At 45.4% G+C, this 25,365-nt stretch overlaps 1 protein-coding gene across 1 annotated transcript in view; it reads right to left on the bottom strand.

The window, feature by feature from the left end:
* Positions 1-13,604: 13,604 nt before the first annotated feature.
* The window catches only part of LOC141921591 (TOG array regulator of axonemal microtubules protein 2-like), a 41,521-nt gene continuing 29,760 nt past the window's right edge, over positions 13,605-25,365 (bottom strand). The window contains 2 exon segments of the mRNA XM_074820515.1: positions 13,605-13,887; positions 16,169-16,255. Of these exon segments, the coding sequence (XP_074676616.1) occupies positions 13,643-13,887; positions 16,169-16,255 (332 nt within the window). The 3' untranslated portion in view covers positions 13,605-13,642.

The following is a 25,365-nucleotide window of genomic DNA, read 5'->3' as shown; positions in this document are numbered from 1 at the left end:
TGATTAGCCGTTGGGGAGGGTGCATTGTTGGGCGAGGGGCCATTTAGTAATCCTCAACTGCAGGCCACTTGGCCCCCTATTATATTGGAACAGTCTCAACAGGTGGGACTCACTGCATTGAAAAAGACGATGGAATTGGCAGCCCCCAAACAGAAGTATGTGGCTATTCGACAAGGCCCTAGGGAGCCTTTTTTGCAATTCGTAGAGAAGATTTCGGCTGCCCTGGAAAAGCAGGTAGAGGATGAGGGATTGAGGCAAATGCTATGTAAACAATTGGCAAAAGATAATGCTAATGAAGATTGTCAGAAAATTATTGAAGCGTTGCCGGGTGATCCCTCTGTATCAGACATGGCTGCTGCCTGCTCTAAAGTAGGCACTATAGAACATAAAATGACAGCACTAGCCGCAGCAATGAAAAGCAAAGCACCAGTGAGATGCTATGGATGTGGGCAAGAGGGGCATGGTAAAACAGCCTGTCCACGTAAGAGATCCCCTTCGAAACAGGGGAATGGAATGCAAACAGGAACTACCTGTAACAAATGCGGTAAATTAGGCCATTTTGCAAAGCAATGCCGGTCTAAGTTTCATGTAAATGGACAACCGCTTCGGGGACACGGCAAGAAGAGCGCGAGAGGGCGCGCGAGGATACGAAATCCCTGCTCAGCAGCGGCTCCTCAACCGCACTTTGGGACCGGCTGTCCGCCGCCACCGCCGGCTCCGCAGGGAGGGATGTATCCACCGCCGACACAGGAACGCTTTTAACAAAAGACATTGTTAAAGTGCCGCTTGATGCGCAAGGACCTCTAGGGCGAGGTCTAAGTGCCCTATTGGTTGGAAGACCTAGTAGCACTTTGAATGGATTAATTGTGCCTATGGGAATTACTGATGCTGATTTTACTGGACAAATTTGTGCTATGATTTCTACTCCTTATCCACCTGTGACAATTCCAAAAGGCACTTGCATTGCTCAACTTGTACCTTTTTTGAGTTGTGTTCTGAAAGCAAAGCAGCACCTCCGTGGGGATGGCAGCTTCGGATCGACCGGAGCGCCGATGGCTTTTTGGTCACAACCCATTGAGACGCATCGTCCGCCCATGAAATGTGTCATCTACAACCGAGACAGTCATCCTCCCTCTGCTGAAGTTCGTGGACTTCTGGACACTGGAGCAGACGTAACTATTATCTGTCGTACTGATTGGCCGATCAATTGGCCCACAGTGGCGGCAGACACAGGGATTATGGGGTTGGGGGGAATGTCTCATTGTGAGCTCTCTGCTCTTCCAGTCATGATTGTGAATTCTGAGGGGCAGAGAGCCACAGTGCGACCTTATGTTACAGTAACACCTTCAACTTTGTGGGGACGTGATTGTTTATCTCAGTGGGGTGTGAGAATTACCACGGATTTTTGACGGGGGCCACTGTGTTGCAGGGTGTTAAACAACCCACACTTGCATTAACCGGGTTAACAAATGACCCTGTGTGGGTGGATCAGTGGCCCCTGACAGTTGAGAAATTAAAAGCCCCGCAAGAATTGGTGGCAGAACAGCTAGCTGCTGGACATATTGAACCTTCTCATAGCCCATGGAATACCCCAGTATTTGTAATCAAAAAGAAATCAGGAAAATGGTGATTTTTACATGACCTATGGCAAACTAATGCTGTCATGACTACGATGGGAGCCCTACAAGCAGGCCTACCCTCACCTGCCATGATTCCTATGGATTGGGAAATTATTGTGATGGATTTAAAAGACTGTTTCTTTACTATTCCATTGGCCTCCCAAGACAAAGAGAAATTTGCATTTTCTGTGCCTTCTGTAAATCATGAGGAACCTTCAAACAGGTATCAATGGAAGGTTTTGCCACAAGGCATGAAAAATTCGCCAACAATTTGTCAGTGGTTTGTAGCCCAGGCTTTGTCACCTGTGAGAGAAAAATTCCCTACTACCTATTGTTACCATTACATGAATGATATCCTGTTAGCATCAAACAGCAAGGAGCAGTTGAACGACATGGAGAATTTGGCCAGAGATTCATTACAACAATATGGATTGGTTGTTGCCCCTGAAAAGGTGCAAAAGGTGGAACCCTGGAAATGTCTAGGAATGACAGTTACAAGTAAGCAGGTAATGCCTCAACCTGTGAAATTTAACCTTGAAGTTAAAACCCTTAACGATGTACAGAAATTAATGGGATCCTTGAATTGGATCAGGCCCTATCTCGGACTGACCAATTCGCAATTGCAACCATTACTGGAATTATTAAAAAATTCCAATGATCCAACAGAACCCAGAATATTAAATAAGGAAGCATTAAATGTAATTCACATGGTGGAACAATCTATACACGAGAAATTTGTTTCTCAAATAGATCTGTCTCAATTGGTACAACTCTTTGTACTAATTGACAAAACTGTGCCATTTGGTGCTTTAGTGCAGTGGAATCCTGAGTGGGATGACCCATTACATATTTTGGAATGGATGTTTCTGTCATTCCGACCACGAAAAACTGCTCCTGGACTGTTTGAGCTTATTGCTGATGTAATCATAAAAGCCAGAAAACGATGTTCAGAACTAACAGGGCGTGACCCAGCTACGATTGTTTTACCTGTTCAAAATTGGTATTTTGAATGGTGTCTGGTGAATAATTATGAGCTGCAAGCAGCCATGGCGGGCTTTCAGGGACAGATACCATATCACCTGCCATCACACCCGCTGCTGAAATTGACTCGAGAAGTACCATTTGGTCAGAAAAATTTAAGCCAACCAGAACCAGTGAACGGCCTTACTGTTTTTACAGATGGTTCAGGAAAAACAGGTAAAGCAGCAGCAGTATGGTATGAAAACCATGACTGGAAGAACAAGGTGGTATATCAAAAGGGCTCTCCACAGGTAGTAGAGCTACGTACTGTAGCTATTGTTTTTTCTAGTTTCACTTCTCCTGTAAATATTGTAACTGATTCAGCATATGTAGCCAACTTGATTGGTCGACTAGACAAAGTAGTTTTAACTACGTCGGACAATCAATTGTTATTTGAAGTACTCCTGGAACTCTGCAAGAGTATTCAACAGCGAGAAGAACCCTACTTTGTCATGCATATTCGTAGTCATACTACTTTACCAGGGTTTTATACAGAGGGTGATGTCAGAGCGGACGCTCTTGTTTCTGCTATGGCTCTGAGTACTGTTCCTAACATAAAGCAACAAGCTGTATTATCACATCAATTTTTTCACCAAGGATTTTGAGCTTTACGACAGCAGTTCGGCTTGTCTCACACTGAAGCTCGTTCCATTGTGGCTGCCTGCCCTGATTGCCAAGGGACTCACACACCAGTGTATTTTGGTACTAATCCCAGAGGTATATGAGCCTTGCAGATTTGGCAAACTGATGTTACTCATGTGCAGGAGTTTGGCCAGCAAAAATATGTTCATGTTTCTATTGAAACTTATTCTCATACCTTAGTAGCAACAGCACATAATGGAGAAACAAGAAAAGATGTAATTCGACATTTCCAAAAGGCTTTTTCTATGCTTGGGATACCATACCAAATCAAAACAGATAATGGCCCTGCATATGTTTCGAAGAAAGTTCAGACATCTTTTGATATGTAGGGTGTTACTCATGTTACAGGCATTCCTCATTCCCCCACAGGGCAAGCAACTGTTGAACGTGCGCATGGTACACTGAAGCAGCAGCTTCAAAAACAAAAAGGGGGAATGATTGGGGAACCCCCCCAGACACGTCTAGGTAAAGCAGTTTATGTTCTCAACTTTCTCCATTATGGGGATAATTCCTCTCTGCCTCCTCTTTTTCAGCATTTCTCTTTTTTCAAAACTGGATTTGCAAAAGGGCATCAAAGTGCATGTTAGAGATCTAATTACTGGCCAGTGGCGTGGACCATGTGAGCTGTTAACCTGGGGCGGGGCTTATGCTTGTGTCTCTACAGATGCCGGCCCTCGCTGGGTTCCTGCTCGGTGTGTTCGGCGTGAAGGATGGGTAGTTCCACAACCCAAACAGAATGTCTGGGTAACTCTGCATTGAAAAAACAAACAAATTTAGGGTGTTGGCTTAGCAAACAAACTGATGCTACCTCATTAGCCCTTAGTGGTCTTTTAACTGATGTTGATAGTGTTAGGCATGCCACCTTACAGAATAGAGCTGCTATTGACTTTTTGCTTTTAGCACAAGGACATGGGTGTGAAGATTTTGGTGGAATGTGTTGCATGAATTTGTCTGACCACTCAGAATCTATTTTTAAAAGCATACAGCAGCTAAAAGATGATGTCAAGCGTTTAACAGAAGATGATGCTCCAGGTTGGCTAACAAGGATGTTTAAAGTTGGGGACTTTCTGGATGGTTGATATCCCTGGTCAAAACTGTGGGGGTAACGATCTTGATAATTGTAACCGTGCTTTGAATGTTGCCCTGTCTTGTCAGTCTTCTGCAAAGGGCCCTGCAGAAGACTGCTCACGCAATATTTCTAGCACAAATACAAAAAGGGGGAGTTGTCGGGGGAGGCAGTGGGTCTGCCACCAGCCTGACTGAAGAAGAATTTAGCCTTGACGAAATTCCAGTGTACCCATGAGGGGCCGGAAAGTCCCGAGAAGAGCTGAACAAGCAAAATAAGAGAAACTGTGAGCTGAGAAACAGCACGAAGAAGCTGCAGTTCTGCACGTCTACACAAAGCACAAGGAAGAAAAAGAACTAGCCAATAGTAATGTTGAGGAACAACTTTATGACCCATAAAAAGAGCACACGGTATTGTAATGAGGATATATAAGAAGAATGTGAATAATAAAATTATGAGACATTGCTTGCACCAGTTATTGTTGTCGTGTCCGTCTCTACCGTGACAACTGAGTGGGACGCTGGCCTTCCTCACATCCGACACCCTGAAGGAAACATGCAGCTACCTGCAGTCTGCTGCAAGCAGCTTGGAAGGAAAACTGAAAGCAAAGCAAAGCTTTGATGAGCGCCTGCTACGGACAGTAAGGCTGCTGGAAGCCTCGATGGTGGGATCCTCTCAGTCCCACGGTGATGACAGGACTCTCTATTCTGAGGACAGTGGCATTGGTGTGGACAATGAATCCCTCAAAGAGTTCAGTGCTCTCAGCCAGCATGGAGGACAAGCATGTGATTCCTCTGCATATGGACATCTGTCCCAAAAGCACACCAGAACAGTGGGGCACATGCATGATGGGGCAGTGTCACCAGGGACAGCCGCATCCCGTGACTGTGCAGTTGAAAGGAATTCTAATGATATATTTTATTCATCCATGCGGAGTAAGGAAGCAACTTCTTGTCAGGGTGGAGCACCAGAAGGCATTTCTACCATGCCCCAACATGCAAGCTTGAGCAAAAGCCATTCCTGTAATTCGTTCCAGTCTGACTCCACTCAGGAAGGTGAACACTTCAAACTCTGTGAATCAAGAGGTTATCCTTCTGATGATGATGATGATGACAATGAAGGGAGTACCCTGGGGGAGGATGATGACAACACAAGTTTATCAGAAATGGGGAAGGATACTCTGCCGAGGAGGCCCCTGTCTTCGCCTGCAGTCACTGATAACACACAAAGGCAGTCCATCAAGAGGACTGAGAATGCAGAGACAGAGGAAATTATTCTGAAGATGAAAGATGCCATCAGTGAAAAAATCAAGTTTGTCCCAGCTAAATCTGGACGTAAAGAATGGATAGAGGATGAGAGCGGAAGAGCAGTCCTAACAACAAGGCCCAGTACAGCGACGGGCAGCCAGAAAACCTTCGGGAAACAACGACGGTCCAGGTCAGAGGAGTCCCTCAGAAGCCAGGCAGAGGACCCGACCCTCCTAGAGCTTCAGAGAACATAAAAAGAGCTAAGCAAAAGGCTGGAAATGTTTTACAGAAAGAAGGATACAGATAACAAACCAGAGACTCGGAAAACAAGAACAGCACCTTACTTGCAGGATGAGCAAATTACATCTAGGTCCTCTAGCAAACTGAAGGCGTGCCTCTAGCCCCAGGGTTCCCAGCCCACCCTTGCAGAAGAAGCTGCCCTTTCCACCACCCCAGCGAAAACCACTCAGCCCTCCCACAGGGCACAAGCAAAGCTCGCCAACGCCACACCAGCTGCTGGGCTCCCCAGCCTACCGCCGAGATGCAAGCCCCCCTCCATTCCCCACCACCCCCTCCCCACCAACCTCCCCATCCCGCTCTTACAAGGGGCCAAGAGCTGGGCTGGATGCTGGGGACGAGCACCAGCTCTCATCCTCCAAGAGGGGCAGCAACGCCCGTTCAATATTTTGCCTGGCCACCTCTTCCTTATTCGAAGCCAGACCTCCTCTGGTACCCACCAAACCCACTGTGGAGCTGACCAGCCAGCCTGAAGCTTCATCGCTTTCCCAAAAGAGTAGTCTGCTTTTCCGGCAGCCTGGAGACCGGATCAGAAAGCTGTCCCTGAGTGCGACCAGTCCTCAGCCATTTGTGAAGAGAAGTTTCTCTGACCGCCGACCAGGGGTCCAGTTTCGTCTTCCAGCTCCCGTAACATCTGGCAGCGAACCCATGCTTAACCAAGCAAGGTAAGAAACTTCCCACTTTAGACCAAGAAAGCAGAAGTATAGCACTGCATTGGCTTTCTAAACCCCTGATGGGAAATTAATGTTGTTAAGGGCTTTCCCAGAAAAGTTCCCTGTTCATGTGTAGAACAGATGGTTGGGCAAAGATAACATTGCAGTTGGACTAGATGATCGTTGTAGGTCCCTTCCAGCTGAAATATTCTATTCTATTGTCTGGCCCAGATTTCAGTAGACTACCAGTCTGAATAAAGGGAAGAGTTAACTTTCCATGGCTTGCTCTAGCCTTACACTTACACATCTGCTGTGACAGTCACCCCAGGGAAAATTCAGTTTTGGGTTCATGGCATAGAACTCCACTTATTTGTGTGGGGGCTAAGGACATCCACATTCCATTTTTAAAAGCTCTGAACTAACCCTCAGGCTATAAACATCTTTCAATAACCATGAGAAGGTGGGATTGGACAAAGAGACAGGGTATTGTTCCTAACATCAGCCTCTAAGACAGTAAACTGTTCAGCTGAAATCTGTATTAGAATGTTTCAAATCAGCTGGCAAGAATGGGGGACAGATAATGTGTAGTCAAAGATCTATATGGATCCTTATAGCTTGAAATTTTGAGCTTCTCGTGTGGGCTTTTAGATCTAGGTACTGATTGCAAGTCTTGATGGGTCCAAAGCCTAAGTCCAGTTTTTGAAGTGGAAAACCCCCCCATAGGTACTGGAGATTCATTGTACAGACAATGAAGGAACAGACTTCAGCCCTGTTGTGGCCCTAAAGAGGGCTGGTGGGTTAAGAAAATGTCTTTAAGAGAAAAACTGCCTAGTCAAAGTGGGTCCCACCAACCCTACTAGCACTGAATATACTAGTGTGTGAGGGCAGGCTGGGGGGTGGGGGGGGTGGGCTTGAGTATGAGAGGAGCGTTGAGGAGAGGGGTTTGTGGGAAGAGGAGGCACAGTGCTTGCCGTGGGCCAGATCAAATGTTTCCGGGCTGGACGTTCCCCACCCCTGCTTTAAGCCTTCACAGACCCCACTGTGACGACACCGCAGCCCCCCAGGGGTCTGCAGACCGCAGGTGGAGAACCACTGCTTTAAGCTACACAAGAAGATTAAGACCCTTCTCAGGTAACCTTTCCTCATGAGAGGAGTATTTTTACTCTTGCTACAGAACAGCTGAAATCACATGAGTCACCTCCATGAGTAGGGATTGCAAGACCAACCCTAACAGGAGATAAAATTGCACGTGTAAGTGCACGAGCACTCAGAGAGTTGCAAGTACAGGGACAGTCATGGATACTGAACTCAGGTGTCCAGGCATTCCCTCCCCGAAGACAGAATAAGGGCTAAGTTTCCCACACTGACAGTAGAGGAACATGCTGAACAAAATCTGCAAAAAACCCTGGGAAATGCACTGTTTTGCATTCCCAGTTGTAATATTACATTATATTCTGACATTTGAAGATTTCCTAAAAGTTCTGTACGCTGTTGCTGAGTTTTCTGTTGTTATGTACTGTGTGAAGTCAGCTTTTTCTACTCCAGTGCCCGCTAGCAGAAACAAATGTTTTCAAAAGAGGCTTTATGTCGAACCTTGCAAGACAAAAGCCCTGGCGGTTTTATGGATCAGTTTTAAAAACAGTCTATTATAAATTGTTAGCTACTTTATGCTTCAATGGGGTGTATTATCTTTCGATTCTAGTCTGTCAGAGCATAGAAAGTAATATAAAAAACCACTGTAAATAAAATCATCTCTTTCATGAAAAAAATTACATATCCAAGTGTTATGATATACAGCAATTTGGAAGAACAAAATATATCCTGAGCCAAATACAGCTTACCATTTATACAAATGGACATCAAAAGTAGTCCTACTGAGTTAGTCCTAATTTATATCAATATAAGCAAAAGGGAAATTTAGCCCATTAATTACCACATGCACTGATTTAAGATGCAATACACTACTGTGTGTTTTCTTACACTTCAAGTACAAATATCACAGCCCTGGAACTTTTGAGTGAAGAAGAGAAGGAGGAAGGAAATAAGACAAACAAGGAGGAAGACCAAGGTCCACCAAGGCCGGGTCATTCTAGACCAGGTATTAAAACCAGTTCTAAAAAGAACCCCAGAAGAGTCATTGCAGTGGGTGACTCCATTCTGAGGGGTACCGAAGGCCCCATATGCAGACCAGACCCGTTTCATAGGGAAGTCTGCTGCCTCCCTGGGGCCCGCGTCAAGGACCTCAAGGCAAAACTCCCCGCTCTAGTGAAACCCAAGGACTACTACCCTCTCCTGGTTTTTCAGGTCGGTAGTGACGACATTACAAGGAGAAGTCCTAGAGCAATGAAGAGAGATTTCAGGTCCTTGGGGAAACTGATTAAGGGGTCAGGGGCACAAATTGTGTTCTCCTCCATCCCTTCAGTTGGGGGGATGGATGAAGAAGAATACCGGAGAACTCAGCAGATGAACTTGTGGATCCAAGACTGATGTTACCTTCAGGGCTTTGGATTCTTCAATCATGGGTTGGTATACAGGGCACCAGACCTTTTGGCATTAGATGGAATGCACCTGTCCCAGAGGGGGAAGAGGATCTTGGGGCAGGAGTTAGCTGGGCTCATTGACAGAGCTTTAAACTAGATTTGAAGGGGGAAGGGGACAAAACATCAGCCCATCTGAAGTGCATGTATACCAATTCACACAGCATGGGTAACAAACAGGAGGAGCTTGAAGCCATGATGAAACAGGAAAAATATCATGTTGTGGCTATTACAGAAACATGGTGGGATGTCTCCCATGACTGGAGTGCACCTGTTGACGGCTACAAGCTCTTTAGGAGGGACAGACAAGGTAGGAGAGGTGGTGGGGTGGCGCTGTATGTTAGGGACTGTTATGATTGCTTTGAGCACAAGTGTAGCGAAGACAGGGTAAAGTGTCTTTGCGTTAGAATCAGGGGGAAGGCCAACAGGGCTGATGTTGTAGTAGGAATCTACTATAGGCCACCCACCCAGGACAGAGAGGTGGATGGAATATTCTGTAGGCACTTAGGAGAAATCTAACGATTGCTTGCCCTTGTTCTTGTGGGAGACTTTAACTTCCCAGACATCTGCTGGAAATACAACACAGCAGAGCGGGACCAGTCCCGGAGATTCCTGGAATGTGTGGGAGACAACTTCCTGACGCAACTGGTGAGAGAACCAACCAGAGAAGGTGCCCTACTGGATCTCCTCCTTGTGAACAGAGAAGGACTGGTGGATGATGTGGCGGTCGGAGGACGACTAGGGCACAGCGATCATGAAATATAATAGAGTTCTCTATTGTTAGAGAGGCCAGGAGAGGGCTAAGCAGAACTGACATCCTGGACTTCCAAAGGGCTGACTTTGTCTTGTTTAGGCACCTGCTTGAAAGGATACCTTGGGAGACGATCCTGAAGGGTATAGGGGTCCAGGAAGGCTGGGCACTCTTTAAGAAGGAAGTGTTAATGGCTCAGGAACAGGCAGTCCCCAGGTGCTGTAAGAGAAACCGGCGACAGAGAAGACCACCCTGGCTGAACAGGGAGCTTTGGCTGGAACTCAGGGAGAAAAGGAAAGTTTACCTCCTTTGGAAGAAGGGACTAGCCACTCACAGTGATTACAAAGATGCTGTGAGGCTATGCAGGGCAGAAATCAGGAGGTCTAAAGCCCAGCTGGAAATCACCCTGGCTTCAGCAATCAAGGACAACAAGAAATGTTTCTGTAAGTATATGAGCAGCAAAAGAAAGACCAGGGAGAGTATCCATCCCCTGCTAGACACAGGTGGAAACATGTTAACAAGTGACAAGGAAAAGGCTGAGGTGCTTAATGCCTTCTTTGCCTCAGTCTTTAATAGCAAGACTAGTTGTACTGAGGGAATCCAGCCTCCTCAGCCAGAAGACAGAGACTGGGAGAACGACCCCCCCACAATCCAGGAGACAGCCAGTGACCTACTGCATCACATAGACACACACAAGTCTATGGGACCTGATGGGATACACCCGAGGGTGCTGAAGGAGCTGGCTGGGGTGCTCACCAAGCCGCTTTCCATCATTTACCAGCAGTCCTGGCTGACCGGGGAGGTCCCGACAGATTGGAAACTGGCCAATGTGACGCCCATATATAAGAAGGGTCGGAAGGATGATCCAGGAAATTACAGGCCTGTCAGCTTGACGTCGGTGCCTGAGAAGCTGATGGAGCAGCTCATCCAGAGTACCATCACACAACACATGTGGGACAGCCAGATGATCAGGCCCAGTCAGCATGGGTTTATGAAAGTCAGGTCCTGCTTGACAAACCTGATCTCCTTTTACGACAGGGTGACCTGCTTATTGGATGAGGGAAAGGCTGTGGATGTAGTTTACCTCAACTTCAGTAAGGCCTTTGACACCGTTTCCCACAGCATTCTCCTGGTGAAACTGGCTGCTCGAGGCTTGGATGGGCACACGCTTTGCTGGGTAAAAAACTGGCTGGATGGCCGGGCCCAAAGAGTTGTGGTGAACGGAGTTAAATCCAGCTGGCGGCCGGTCACGAGTGGTGTCCCCCAGGGCTCGGTTTTGGGGCCACTCCTGTTTAACATCTTTATTGATGATCTAGATGAGGGGATCGAGTGCACCCTCAGTAAGTTTGCAGATGACACCAAGTTGGGTGGGAGTGTTGATTGGCTCGAGGGTAGGGAGGCTCTGCAGAGAGATCTGGACAGGCTGGAGCGATGGGCTGAGGCCAACTGGATGAGTTTTAATAAGGCCAAATGCCGGGTGCTGCACTTGGGCCACAACAACCCCCAGCAGTGCTACAGGCTTGGGGAGGAGTGGCTGGAGAGCTGCCAGTCAGAGAGGGACCTGGGGGTGTTGATTGACAGCCGGCTGAACATGAGCCAGCAGTGTGCCCAGGTGGCCAAGAAGGCCAATGGCATCCTGGCTTGTGTCAGAAATAGCGTGGCCAGCAGGGACAGGGAAGGGATCTTACCCCTGTACTCGGCACTGGTGAGGCTGCACCTCGATGACTGTGTTCAGTTTTGGGCCCCTCACTACAAAAAGGACATTGAATTACTCGAGCGTGTCCAGAGAAGGGCAACGAAGCTGGTGCAGGGTCTGGAGCACATGTCGTACGAGGAGCGGCTGAGGGAACTGGGGTTGTTTAGTCTGGAGAAGAGGAGGCTGAGGGGAGACCTCATCGCCCTCTACAACTACCTGAAAGGAGGTTGCAGAGAGCTGGGGATGAGTCTCTTTAACCAAGTAATAAGCGATAGAACAAGAGGTAATGGCCTCAAGTTGCACCAGGGAAGGTTTAGACTGGATATTAGGAAGCATTTCTTTACAGAACGGGTGGTTAGGCGTTGGAATGGGCTGCCCAGGTCCCCATCCCTGGAGGTGTTCAAGAGTCGGGTTGACATAGCACTTAGGGATATGGTGTAGCTGGGATCTGTCAGTGCTTGGTTAACGGTTGGACTAGATGATCTTCAAGGTCCCTTCCAATCTAGATGACTCTGTGATTCTGTGATCTCCTTGCGATGGGGTGTGGCTGCCGCAGCCTCGCAGGCCACTTGCCAACATTGAAAAAATTGCAATTGTTGGGAAGCTGTTAATAAGGTTTGTATAATCATGCACACATCATACGGAGTTAATAAATTTGCTGTAAAAATATGCTGAATGACTGAATTAGTATATGGTGATTTTAACCCATATTGTGCTACTGCTAATTTTGCCTCCTTAATCATTTTCCAATCTCAGGCCTCCCACTCATTGCCGTGTGGTGTTACTATTACCGGAAACACCATTGGTCCAAGCTCGTTAAACTGCCCCTCAATTATTGCATCCCGAATAACTCCCTGCCATCAGTGTGCTGGATTACCATTACCACCTGCGCCTCCCAGTGTCCCCCCTCCCATTTGAGCCAGCGGCCCGATTGCCACTGTTTCCCCCTGACCAACCACCCTCCCCACCAGTGTCATGAAAAAAGGTGTTAATAGGAAGAGGGGGTGGCGGCGGTGCCGTAGGAATAGGCTGAGCTGATTCCTTCATTTGCATTTCAAGTTGCTCTAGTTTTCTTGTTAGTTCTCACAAGTGTGGATCTTGTGAACCATAACAAGATTGTTCATGCACCAATCAGGGTGACGGAGGCGAGGACGGGGGCAGGGGTGGGTCGGCGCCTTCCTCTGGTGAGGCGGCGGCGCGCGCGGGGTCGGGCAGGAGGTGGCGGGAGTGGGGTGGGGTGCTCCGGTGACTGTTCCCTTGAGCTTGAAAGGGGGGACTCAAGCGGTGGTGAATCTGTTTACTTTTTGCTCTTGACTTTCCTGCCGCACGGGTGCTGCGCGTGAAGCGTCCCCGTCCCTCCTTTTAGGAGCCGCCTTGGGGAACAGGGATCCCGCGAACGTCACAGCAGTAGTGGAATCCTGAGCGCCAGCGCTTTCTGCCTCTGCTGACAAGGCAGCGAAAGCAGAGGCGGGGGTCTGCCGTTCTGCTTTCAGTTCCTTCAGAGTCTCTAGGATCAATCTCCACAGGGTGGAGAATTTCCCACTGTCTTTAGAGCCTGAGCTAATGTCGTCCCACAGTGCCGCGCCGATCTTTTCCCAAGTAGCTAATTCAAAGGCTGCTCTCACTGAGGGGATTAATCCATGCTGCCGAGCCCATGACAGCAACTTCCTCAGGTTTCCCTCATCATAAGATGATCCTCTCTTAGAGAGTATATGTTGGAGGAGCTTAACCACTGCCACTTCTTCTCTGCTTAGCCTGGACCCCATCTCCTCCCCAGCCGCTCACCTGATCAGGGCGAGATTCCCGACGATTGCGCGTGCGTCTTCCCAGGCGCCGGGGCAGCGCCTGCTACGGCTGCTTCTGCCCCCTCTGAGCCGTCTTCTCTTGCTCGGGCGAGCACCGACAGGAGGGTCCCTGTTCGGGCACCACTTGCTGATGCGGAAGTCCCGGACACAATTTATACAACCAATGTGATCGCGTTAATGCCACTTTATTAAAGGACACACAGCCATTTATACAGTAGAATAAAGTACATGCGTTGCTATTTTATCACTAATAGGCAATTTCCAGCCATTCCACATCTCTCCATCGGCTCCCTGGAGCACACCAAGTCTTCACCCGATATTCAGGCCCAAAACGTTCCAGAGGTTCTTCGCCACATGCTGAGGCTGAGTGGCGGCGTGGTCCCTCAGGCTCAAGCCCATCACTTGGTTGAGGGTCTTTGCAAGCTTGGCAACCACAGCCCTGACATTGCTGCTTCCGACAGGCAGGGCTCTGTTTCCCAGGAAGAACCAGAGTATGGGCAGGACGTAGTGCTTGACAGCTTGGGGTTTCGAGGGATAAAGAGATGCCACGAGCACTGCCAAGTGAGAGAGACAAGCTTCTTAACAACCTTAATGCAAACAAGAACCTACCTTTAGTTTTGGCTCTTGGAAGCCTTTTCTGGCTAATATCAGCAAGCACAAAGAGCCTGATGATCCAGAAACAGGCAACAGTGGCTGATCATTCACTGAACAGAACAACCAACCTCTGAGGACCTTTAATTTTTCCAAATCAGAGGCTTTGCATCCGTGACAGACTTAGTAAAGTGAATCACACACATTTTGTAAATCATTTCACTATCCACTTCTGCATTACAAATGACAAAAATGTCAAATCGCTGTTTCCTTCCATTCAGAAGTTGTCTAAACCAGCTGCTGAAGATTCTGAAATGCAGCTTAGAGAGGTAATTGAAAGATTTCTAATAAAAAGGATGATTACTTTTTTGGTGACCTTTGATGAAAAATGCCAACAGTCTAATCTGGCAGTTCCCTTTGCTCAGTGGCACACAGTAAACGGCAGTGTAATAACACACTTCAGAACTCCAGCCCACAAAAGATGTGTGCCACTTGACAGTTTTATTAGAAACATCAGTGACTAACTGATGTCTTTGGCACAATGGTCTAACCTGAGGTTTTTTCCCTTCATACTTGGTGGCTTCTAATGAACAGCTGTTTCAAACGTCAGGATGTCTTAGATAATTACCCAGACCCCATTGCCATGGCATTTGGACATCTCGCAATTTTAATGGCATTTACCCTCACAATGTTCCCTGAAATAGGGATATAGAGATAGAAAAAAATCTTACGCAGGGAGCTGAAATCTAACAAAACCCAAGCGTTCCCTCTCATTCTCTCTGAAGTCTGCTCTCAGCTCATTTTCTGAACTGAACTATATTGAATACAAACAAAAATTTATGACCAATAGGCTCCTTGCACGGCAGATTTTGCTGAGAGATCAAAATCTGAAATGGTCTGGAGACAGAGTTCTTATTTTCTTTTCAGTGGAAATGTTAATGTGTTTCTGTTAAAAAGTAACCATTTCTTATTCTGTAGTGGAAGGACCTCAATTTTCTCTATGCTGTTAATCTAGCATAAGTCATCAACATTTAAACAGCTCCTGAAAGTACCTAAAAACAATTCTGCTAAGAAGGGTTATGGTACCTATTTTAAAATGGGAGTTAATTTGAGTTTAAATGCTATTAAACACAGCGGTCACTATGGAGCTTCAGAAGAGAAAGAGCTCTCCGTTTCCAGTAAATCGTAGAGAGAACATCTGCTCCCTCTAAAGCAGTCCCAATTTATGTTCAGATGCTTTATTTGAGAAAAGATTAAAATAACTGTAAAACTAATTCGATGTTTATGGAGATTTACTTTATGCAAATGATCTTTAAAGGCCCTTCTACATTCGCTATGGCTAAGCATGCCCTTTTGAGATTCATAATGAAGAAGCAAAGTGTATTAAACCTTGGATTAAAAGATGCTGGCATAATTAGCAGTGGATTCAGCCCTAACTGAAGCAAGGGTATAAATAGTCTTTTCTAGTATATATTGAGATTATCATTTTTTCCATTCCCTGGCTATTGCTGACATAGCAAGCTACTATTCTAAATCAATTATCAGCTGCCTTTGTAGTGTGTCGGGCACCACTGATATAGAAATAGACTGTTTGCACACCCTGAAATGCTCGGAGTCCAATGTCATATCTGCAACACGGGCAGGGAGCCTCAGTGGGTTGGGCTAAATGGGTTGGGCTTCTGCCCCTCCGTCCCCAAATTCTGCCTTGCGCAAAATCCTTGCCTGTAACATGTGTGTTGAGTTTTCACCTACGCTATGACCCCCAGGCTCTGCAGAACTCAGCGTCAAAAATTTCCGACAGAAAAATGAGAATCCCGTGATGACAAACCAAACTGATTGTCAGAAATACCAGTGACCACGATTTTTTCTGAAGGATGGTTGTTCACGTTAGAAAAGGGACCTCTTCCAGGTCCACGACATTTACGGTACTGTCCTTCAAAGAGAGGAGCCAGCCAGGGTATTTTTAGCCCCTCTTTTTCCTGGAGGCAGCTGCTGAGATGCCCCAGTGAGAGCTCAGCGCCGGAGCCCGAGTGCTGTCCTCATCTCACATGCTGCACACCTCTGCAGCAGCCAGGCAAACCCCTGCCAAATACACCTATTACGTGTATCTCACAGGAGAGACAAGCTCAGAACCTTCCAGTGTTTGATGAGCTACTGCACCGTCTATTCAGAGGCTTTCCCTCTAAATGTTCCCTCTGAAGACTTCTTCATTTAGAAGTGGAGATTAGCTGAAGCAGGCAATACCTGAGAGATGTTCTGTGACATCCAGCAGAGCCTGGCCGCTGAGGAAACGCACTCGGTGGCCAAAAGCTTGCAGCATCAGTCTGTTATCTGAAAGAGAAACATTTCTTTCTGCTCACGCTGCTGAGGTTACAAGAAAAAAAAGAAAGGGGGAGGGGGAACGGCAGAGGTAACTGCATTTTGTAAAATAAAGTAAATTCCAATCATTTTCTGAGTTCTTTTCTTCTTCTCTCCTTCCAGCTTACTTGGGGGGATTTTAAATTCAAAAAGAAAAGCTTTCATTTCACATTTGTAAATACAAAGTTGGCCGCTGTACAAGGAGCTATGTTAAACATTTCACATGAGGGCCCTCAAAATTTAAGTCCCAAGTAAGCAGTGAAAAGGTTTTGTGTCCCGGAGCTTTGCAGAAGTGACCTCCTCCCTCCTCTAAGGAGAAGGGTGAGAAGGCTCAGAAGTCCACACATCCATTCACACTTAAAAGATAAGCTGGTGTTAAAGATTTAAGTTACCTGTTGGGATCTATGGACAAGACTCCCAAGTTACTCTTACAACAGAGAATTACTGCTTATTGCCAACACCATCCACTCTCAGGGGCTCCTGTAACATCTCTCAAATCAGATCTTGGCAGAGAGACTGGAAAACAAACTCATTTTCCAATACTTGACTATCATATGTATTTTAGTTTTCCCATGCTGCCTGTTGTTGATTTGGGGTCTTGTTTGAATTTATGAACTGTTGCCCGGATTGGTCTGCAAGCCTCCCGTCTTACTGCTTCGATAAGCCAAGCAAAGCTTTTCTTGGAGGCAGAACGCACGTGGGATGCGCTACGATACCTCGCAGTGTCACCAGGAGTGGCACCGATAAAGCGAGCAACCTACTTCTTTGTGAACCGCTACAGAGACAAATCCCAAAGTGGTTTTAAGTAGCACTGTGCTATTAAGTGCTCCTTTCTGCATGAGATATAAAAAGGAAGACCCTAATGATCTTCTTGCAAGCATGCAGTAAAGAACTGATCCCGCTATCCTAATTAAGCTTCTGCTTTGGTAATTACCCTCTTCTCATTCACCTTTTTAAACACTTCACTTTTTGCTTCACACACTTGCAGCATTGGCAGACACAGTTTCATACTTGCTGTTCCTCCCCAGAAAGTTACCTTACAGCTGCTGCTTTGAAAAAAACACCCTGACATCTGGAGATCTTGAAGGAGCACAAAATGTTAATTAATCGTTAATATCAGGATCTACACAGATTTTCAGGGGAACACTTGGGTTTTGGGCGGGTGAGGGGGAACTGTTTGTTTCCTTGGTTTTTAGGAATCTAAGCATATAGGCACTATTGACCTTTCAATTTAAGGGTTTCAAATGCCCCATGCATTTTGAAACAGTAAAGCTCGAGTCAATAACAAATTTACCCAACCATTACTTTCGCTGCCTTGAGAGACCTAAAGACAGAGCAGCTTTTAATGGCTGTTAGAGAAAACAAGGCAGCAGGCAGTTCAATTCTTATTAACTCAGCTTTAATTCTCTGCGCTACGTAGTAGCTAAACCTGCTGGCTACAGGACAGGCAGCCCAGCATTTGCAATAAAAGCAAAAGAAGAATCTGCTTCTCCACACTCTCACTTTCACTGTGTCCCCCTCTTTGCTACGTTAACACCTACAGGAGAAACATCCTTCCCCTCTTGTAGAGGGCTGGTTCCTCCGGGAGCTACTCGGGCTGCTGGCCTGATTCCACACCCTGGCGTCAGGCAGTGGCCATCTGAAGGGCATTTCTCTCATGACAGAGAACAGGGTAAGACAGATGTCAGAGCAGAGCAAGATCTACGTCATGGTCCCATTGCAGTTGGGCTTGATTTGCTGATTTGCCCCCATCTACAAGGTGGCTCCCTTGAGTGGGAATAGGTTCCCAAGTCACAGCTAAGGAATGTGTGTGGCCTTCAGCTGCAGACATTCAAGCCAATGTCACAGTCAAGCTAAACAAATTATTCAGGAGTTATTTGGAAGCAAATTAGTGTGTTTGTAGGTAGAATTTTGGTCTTGGGGATGGGGGTTTTTGTTTTGGTTTTTTTACTGGGTTTTTGGTTTTGTTTTTACATCAAGTGATGAAGGCATTTTCTAATCAGCTTGCATTTTTGCATGGATCATTAAAGGTGATAAATGAGGAAGCCTCAGAATCTGAGGCATGACAACCCAGTCTCAAAGCAATAGCTGGGCTCTTAGCTATGAAACTCAGTGGAGCAACGGGACAAGACATTGCGCTCACTTATTCTAAGCTACGAGCGCTGCACAATCCTTTAGAGTTCAGGGGGGGTTTTGTCATTTGCCACTTGATTTTCAGTTGTAAAGGCAGACAATTTTAAAGCATGTGGGAAGGTTTCGCTTGTGCATTTTTCCAGTAGAGCCTTCTTTCCACCACTAACTGAATTTTGAATTATTTGAGATTCAGCTGCCTGTTTGAATTTTTGCAAACATTCACAAAAATGAGCAGAACCAAAAAAATCTATCCCACCTTGTTTGCTTGAACGTGTCTCTGGGTAAAGGCAGTGTGATGCGAGACAGATGTGCCTTGCTCCTGTTCTGACATCTACCAGCACGGAAAATTTACAGTGCTCTCTCAGAATTGGTGAGAAGGGAATGACAGAAAGCTCCATACAAAACCCTGAAGGGATCTGTTTGCCACAACCTCTGTTAGCAGGATTCTGCAACTTTTCCCCAACCTTCTACCAGGCACCACAAAACATGGGTAAGGGCCAAAAGCAGTACAGATCTCACACCCTTCTCCCCGCTTCATGATTGGGAACAAACCTATACTTGGGACACGGAAAGGCGGTGGGTCAGCAAATTCACTGAGTTCACAAAGCAGCTGGTGTGGAGGAAGTTGTTCATTCCCCTTTAAGACCTGCCTCTTCAACACTAAATTTTTCAGGCATATTCACCCAGTGCTGCCTTTTCACAGCTGACATAAATCTGCGTGGCAAGGGAATTTACAGCAGACCTTGGCTATGTAGTTATTGGCTATAGCAATCTTGCCCCATGCAGAACAACATGTGCAACAAGCCATCATTTACAGCTGGATTTATACCTGTTTGTTCTAAAGAAATGAACTTGGCAAATCATAAATTCCCTTTTATAAAAAGAAGACAAAGAAGAAAGGCGGGAAATAGATGGGACCAGCTAATGCCTGTAATGTAAAGCCTTCCAGAAAGCAGTTCTGCAGAAGCTCTGATGGGTCAGTGTCCCTTCACGCCAACAGCAAAGCAATTCATTTGGGAAGTCAAATTGGGGCCAAACAACCTCCAAAAATCCCTTCGTCCCTGAATTCTAGCAAAGCTGTACTCCAGGATTTATTGTTCAGCTCCTTCTGCACCAAAGCAGACAAGCAGCGTAGAGCCGAAGGCTCCTGGGACTTTGGGGAAACGCTGGCACACAGTCAAGCCTGTCTGGGAACTGGTGCATAAGGACTGCATCACCACAGTTGCTGGTTACCCAGCTCACCAGTTACAGCTGGCAGGAATTCAGGCCCTTTGAAATATGGCATAAATGACACGAGTGAGTCGCAAACCTGTCATCAACCATAGAACCCAAACACTTCATGTGGAACCTGCTTGTCTATAGTAGATTTTAATCAGTGTAAAAACACTCCTGGTGAACACTTCTATTGATGGCATTCATCTTTCCAAAACCAAATTCCTTGCATGCCTAGGTATGCACACACCAGCTCTCATCTCACATTTCAACAGAAGTCAGAGCTGGAGTGAACAGCACATGAAGAGCCCCAGGGACCACAAACTTCTGGTCACAGCTGCAGCGATGACAGTGGTAACACAAGTATTGCCAGTGTGCTGCTGAATCTACACCAGAAGATCAAAAGGGAAATTCAGGCCTGGATTCCTCTCACCAAACGTTAAACACTTCACTGGGGTTTCAGTGGGCAGACGTAAACACCTCCAGCAAGCTACACAGAGCAGTCTGAGTCTCCCTACACAATGGAAATGTGTGCAAAAAGAAAACCAGTGAATGTCAACACCTCTCCACTACATCCTTGCAGCTGGATTCTCCAGGGGATCCAGCTGCCTAAAATAAAGTGCCTAAGAATAACCTACGAGTCACAGAGAACACCACTTGCTACACACTTGGGTCCGGTTTTCAACCGTGTCCCCTGGCTGCAACCAACCCCATCAGACCCTTCTGTACTCACTGTTGTGAATCATCAATATCAACCATAAAACTGGTGTGAGAGAAAAAAATCTTAGTATAATCCCGTTCTAGTTTACTCCTGTTCTTTCATTTCTGCTTTTCTGACTCCCTTCTTTTTAGGTTACTGCCTCCAAATCAAGGCAAATTGAAACCTGTGGCAGGTGAGGGAAAGCAGGGAGCTGACTTCAGGATAGCTTCTAAGAAATACATCCTACCCACATGCGTACAATCAGTTTCTAGAGCAGATCACAAGGGAACAATTCCAAATACACTGACCAAAAAGTAGCTGTTAAAAAACTCTTTTGATGAACTATGAAGACACCAACGTAGACTTCTGTAGTACTACCCATGAAGGTGTGTTACGGAGGCTTCCAAATAAGCAACCCACCACCAATTTAAAAAAATAAATAGATTTCTTTTTTTCATAAAACCACCAGTCAGCTCTCCGTAGATTACAGATCCGAATGTCCGCAAGAGGAGAACAGGATAACTTTCTGGGGTTTAACAATAACCCAAAATACTTTACAAAGCCCCACTCCCCAGGGGTTTAACGACAACCCCAAACGCAAGCTTCACTTCCTGGGGTTTAACGGGAACCCGAAGGGTAAAACAAAGCCTCACACCCCAGGGGTTTAACGACAACCCCAAACGTAAACAAGGCTTCACTACCTAGGGTTTAACGACAACCCAAAACGCTCTATCACTCACCTAGAAAGTGAGGGTTCTCAACCTCGAGGACCTGCTCAGGGCAGCGTCCCAACCCAAGGCACCTCGAGGAGTTTCCCTGGGCGGCGTCCCGAACCCAAGGGGAGAGTCCTGACCGCAGCGTGCAGCTCCAGGGGACGAGCTCAAAATGGCTCCCCCAGGGGACTCCGTTTATACCCAGACCGAATCTGACCTGTAGTCAATAGCGGCTCCCATTGGTCAAAGGTCTCAGCTACTGCGAGACCTTGAAAACAAAGACAGCCAGAAACTGCCACGTTTCAGCAGCCAGGAAGCTCTGTTTTCACTGGGCGGATGCACCTGCCACAAGGTGTTACCGAAAATCCAGAATAAAGAACTTATCAACACCAATTTGATGCAGATAAGCAGACACTTCTTTATTGACGGCCGGGCGCGCAGGGGAGTATTCTCACCAACAATGCGCACCAAGCACTGAAATCACGCATCTTATATAGAACTTACTCATATACAATTTCCAAGTACACAGTTTCATACACAAACACAATTCCCAAGGACACAGTTTCATACACAAACATAATTCCCAAGGACACAGTTTCCTTGGCAGGTACTTGTAAACTGTTACGGTTGTTTCCCCCAGTTCCTGTTAATCCTAAACTTTGACAACTACTTGTATTCTCCTGGTCCTATATATATATATTATAAATCAACTTACAGATCAGTTTGTATTTGGTTACCTAGGTCCCAAACGTTTCTACTAAATGATTATGACCAATCTCTTCGGCCTTGGTATGGGACTGTATAGGTGATTTTAAAGCAGCAATCGGTTGCTAATACAAACCACAACAAGTAAAAATTTTACTAACTATTTCTTATGATTTTATATTTCTATTAAATCAAACACAATTTCTTCTACTTATTGGTAAATCGATAACATTTCCCCCCTTTGAAAGTGTTGAAAATTATTTCAATACTTTCACATTTTATTCATTTTCATTTTCAAAGTTAGTATTTGTTTCACCATATTTTGGTGGTGGACTGTATTCAGGTGGCATATGTGGTACTTCTCTCATAATCCTTCGGTGGGCTGCAAGTCTATTAATAAACTGTCTTTTAAGACAGGCATAAATTAACATGATCATCACAAAGACAATTAACAGCAAAAACAAGGTCTCGATTAGGGATTTCAGCCAAGAGCTCAGGTTCTATCCTAATCCACTAAAAATCTTTCCCAACTAATCTTCGGACATATCTTCTCGAATTGTTTCTGTTTCTTTTTCAATTTTGCCTAAGAGATCTAGATCATGCTCTACATCCTGAGTGACATTAGGAATATGAATGCAGCAATGATCTAAGCTATCCTTGAGAGATCCACACGCTCCATGCTCCTTTGGCAGAAGCATGTCTAATGCCATCCTATTCTGAAGTGTCATTCGGGAAGTTGCCTGTAATTGAATGTTTAATTCTCTAAATCCTTTCCTTGTGACGTTGGCCAATTTTTCTACTTGTCCTGTTAACTGATAGAGCCATTCCCTGTTTCTATATGAAGCTATTGGGTTCAAAAGGGACTCTAAGGCCCAGCCAATTTTCACTCCTGTTGATGGTTCATTCCATGTGTCATCATCTGTTTCAGACCTCTTGGTTCGTTTTAATCTTAAATCTTCTAAGGGTCCTTTGAATGGTGATTTCTTCCAACTTGGACACAATGTTGGCAGGCCTAAAGTAACTTGTTTCACCTTACCGTCTACTGGTGAGTGAGTTGTCCAGGTTCCATCACTTAATGCCCAAACTAAAGGTCCTGGACTCTGAATGGTAGATTTCTTACAACTAAAAAGGTATCCTCTCCTGGGTATAAATGTACTTGTCAAAGTGAGGTTATTATGAAAACCTCGACAGTAACAACCAAACTTCAAAGCAGCTGCTAAGGGAGGAATTCTTTGAATTATTGAGTCTGCGTTGCTGCAATCATACACCTTTTCACACTTCCACCATGGTACTACATGTTCCTTTTCTATTTGTGTAGTACCTTTATCTACTACTGAAGGAAGAATTGTGAGTACACCTTTAATCCAAGTACGTCCCAAGTAAAACACCAGGGAGTTCTTATGTTCCAGGTTGGTCAAATTCACAGTTGAAATTCCCCAAGGAATAGATTCACCTACTGCTCTTGGTATTGGTAAACAAGCAGTAATCTGTGTAACATTCTGCAAGTTGGCAAATCCCTTAATCAATCCTAACATCAAATTTTCTTCAGACATTTCTTTGGGAATGTTAATCAGTTGTTCTGTGTCTTGTCTTTTGTTTCTCACCACCAAATCAGTCCACACCAGTGTCACCTGCCTAGCTAACACAAAGAGAATAATCACAAACTGATATAAATAAGTCTTTGGATCACGGCTAATAATCTTCCATGAAGTGGGCGCCTTCTTCACCCGGGTATAGTGTATCCAAGCATCTGATTCTGCAATCTTGATAGCCGTAAAGGTGGTTAACAGTATCTGGAAAGGTCCCTTCCAGCGTTCTTGCAGAGGTTCGGAAGTCCACGTCTTCACATAGACATAGTCTCCTGGTTGAAAGTCATACACAGGGTTTTCCAGGGATAACGGTCTGTTCCACAGTATTGCGCTCCGAATTGCAGTCAAAGTTTTTCCTAAAGAAAGTAAATAGTTATACACATCTTGTTTCCCTTTCACATGCATATTTGGATTTGGTTCTGGGGATTCATAAGGTTTCCCATACAATAATTCATAAGGACTGACTGAGGTTCCACCTTTTGGTTGTACTCTAATTCGTAACAATGCCAGTGGAAGCGCTTGAGGCCATTTTAAATTAGTTTCTTGACAGATTTTGCTTATTTGTCTCTTTAAAGTTTGATTCATTCTTTCTACTTTCCCACTGGATTGTGACCTCCATGAAGTATGTAAGTCCCAAGTGATACCCAAAATTTTGCTAACATTTTGGACTACTTCTGCAACAAAGTGTGGACCTCTGTCAGAGGTAATTCCAATAGGAACTCCAAATCTTGGAATTATTTCTCACAGTAACCACTTTACTACTTCTTTTGCTTGTGTGGTGCGACAGGGAAAAGCTTCTGGCCATCCTGTAAAAGTATCAACCCCCACCAGGATGTATCGATACCCATTTTGTCTAGGTAATTCTGAAAAATCTGCTTGCCAATAATCTCCAGGTTCCGTACCAGATTTTAACCTACCCATTTGAACTCTTTTCTTGATCACTGGATTATTTTTCAAACATACTTCACATTTTGCAGTTATTAATTTAGCCATGTCCATCATTTTCACTGATATAACTTGTTTTTGTAAAGATGTTACTAGAGCTTCTGCTCCCCAATGACATTCTTGATGTTTGGTTTGTATTATTTCTCTCATTAATGAAGGTGGAACTACTACTCGTCCATGAGGAGTTATCCACCATCCAGCTAAATTTTTTCTTGGCATCCAAAACTTGACCTAGTTTCTCATCTTCCTCCGAATATTTTGGCTTTTCTCTAGGAAGGGTTACTGTCTTGGAGGGAATTAATGCCATTTGGAATGCTCGTTCCTTTGCTATTTTCTTTGCCATTCAGTCAGCCAAATTATTTCCAACAATTTCTTTTGTGTTCCCAATTTGATGTGCTTTACAGTGCATGATTGCTACTTGATCTGGTGTTTGAACTGCTTGTAATAATTGTAAAATTTCATTTTGATGCTTAATGTTTGATCGCTGGGAGGACAATAATCCTCTTTCTTTCCACAAAGCTCCACGGACATGTACTACCCCAAAAGCATACTTTGAGTCTGTCCAAATATTTACTTTCTTCTTTTCACTTAGTTCTAAGGCTCGAATTAAAGCAATAAGTTCTGCTTTCTGAGCTGATGTGGTACCCGTCAATGCCTTTGCTTCTATAACTGTGGTGTCTGTTCTTACCGCATATCCAGCGTATCGGACCCCTTGCTCCATAAAGCTGCTACCATCTGTATACAGTTCCCAGTCTGGTCGCTCCAATGGTACGTCCTTCAAATCGTCTCGACTGGGATAAACATACTCAATAGTAGCCAAGCAGTCATGTTCCAGTTGTCCTTCTTCCTGTATGGAACTTAAAAGCACTGCAAGATTTACCAGGTTAGTTGTTTTTAGAATCACATCATCTTGTTCAGTCAGTATTACCTGGTACTTCATCATCCGGCTCGGAGACAGCCAATGTCCCCCCTTTTGTTCTAAACCAGTTATCACCATGTGTGGGACATAGACTGTTATTGTTCTTCCCAAAGTCAATTTCCGAGCTTCTTGTATGAGCATCACTGTTGCAGCCACTGCTCGAAGGC

Source organism: Strix aluco, chromosome 3 (assembly GCF_031877795.1).
Source record: "Strix aluco isolate bStrAlu1 chromosome 3, bStrAlu1.hap1, whole genome shotgun sequence".
Lineage (NCBI taxonomy): Eukaryota > Metazoa > Chordata > Aves > Strigiformes > Strigidae > Strix > Strix aluco.
The sequence above is the reverse complement of the archived record's forward strand: the minus strand, read 5'-3'. Positions and strand labels throughout refer to the sequence as shown.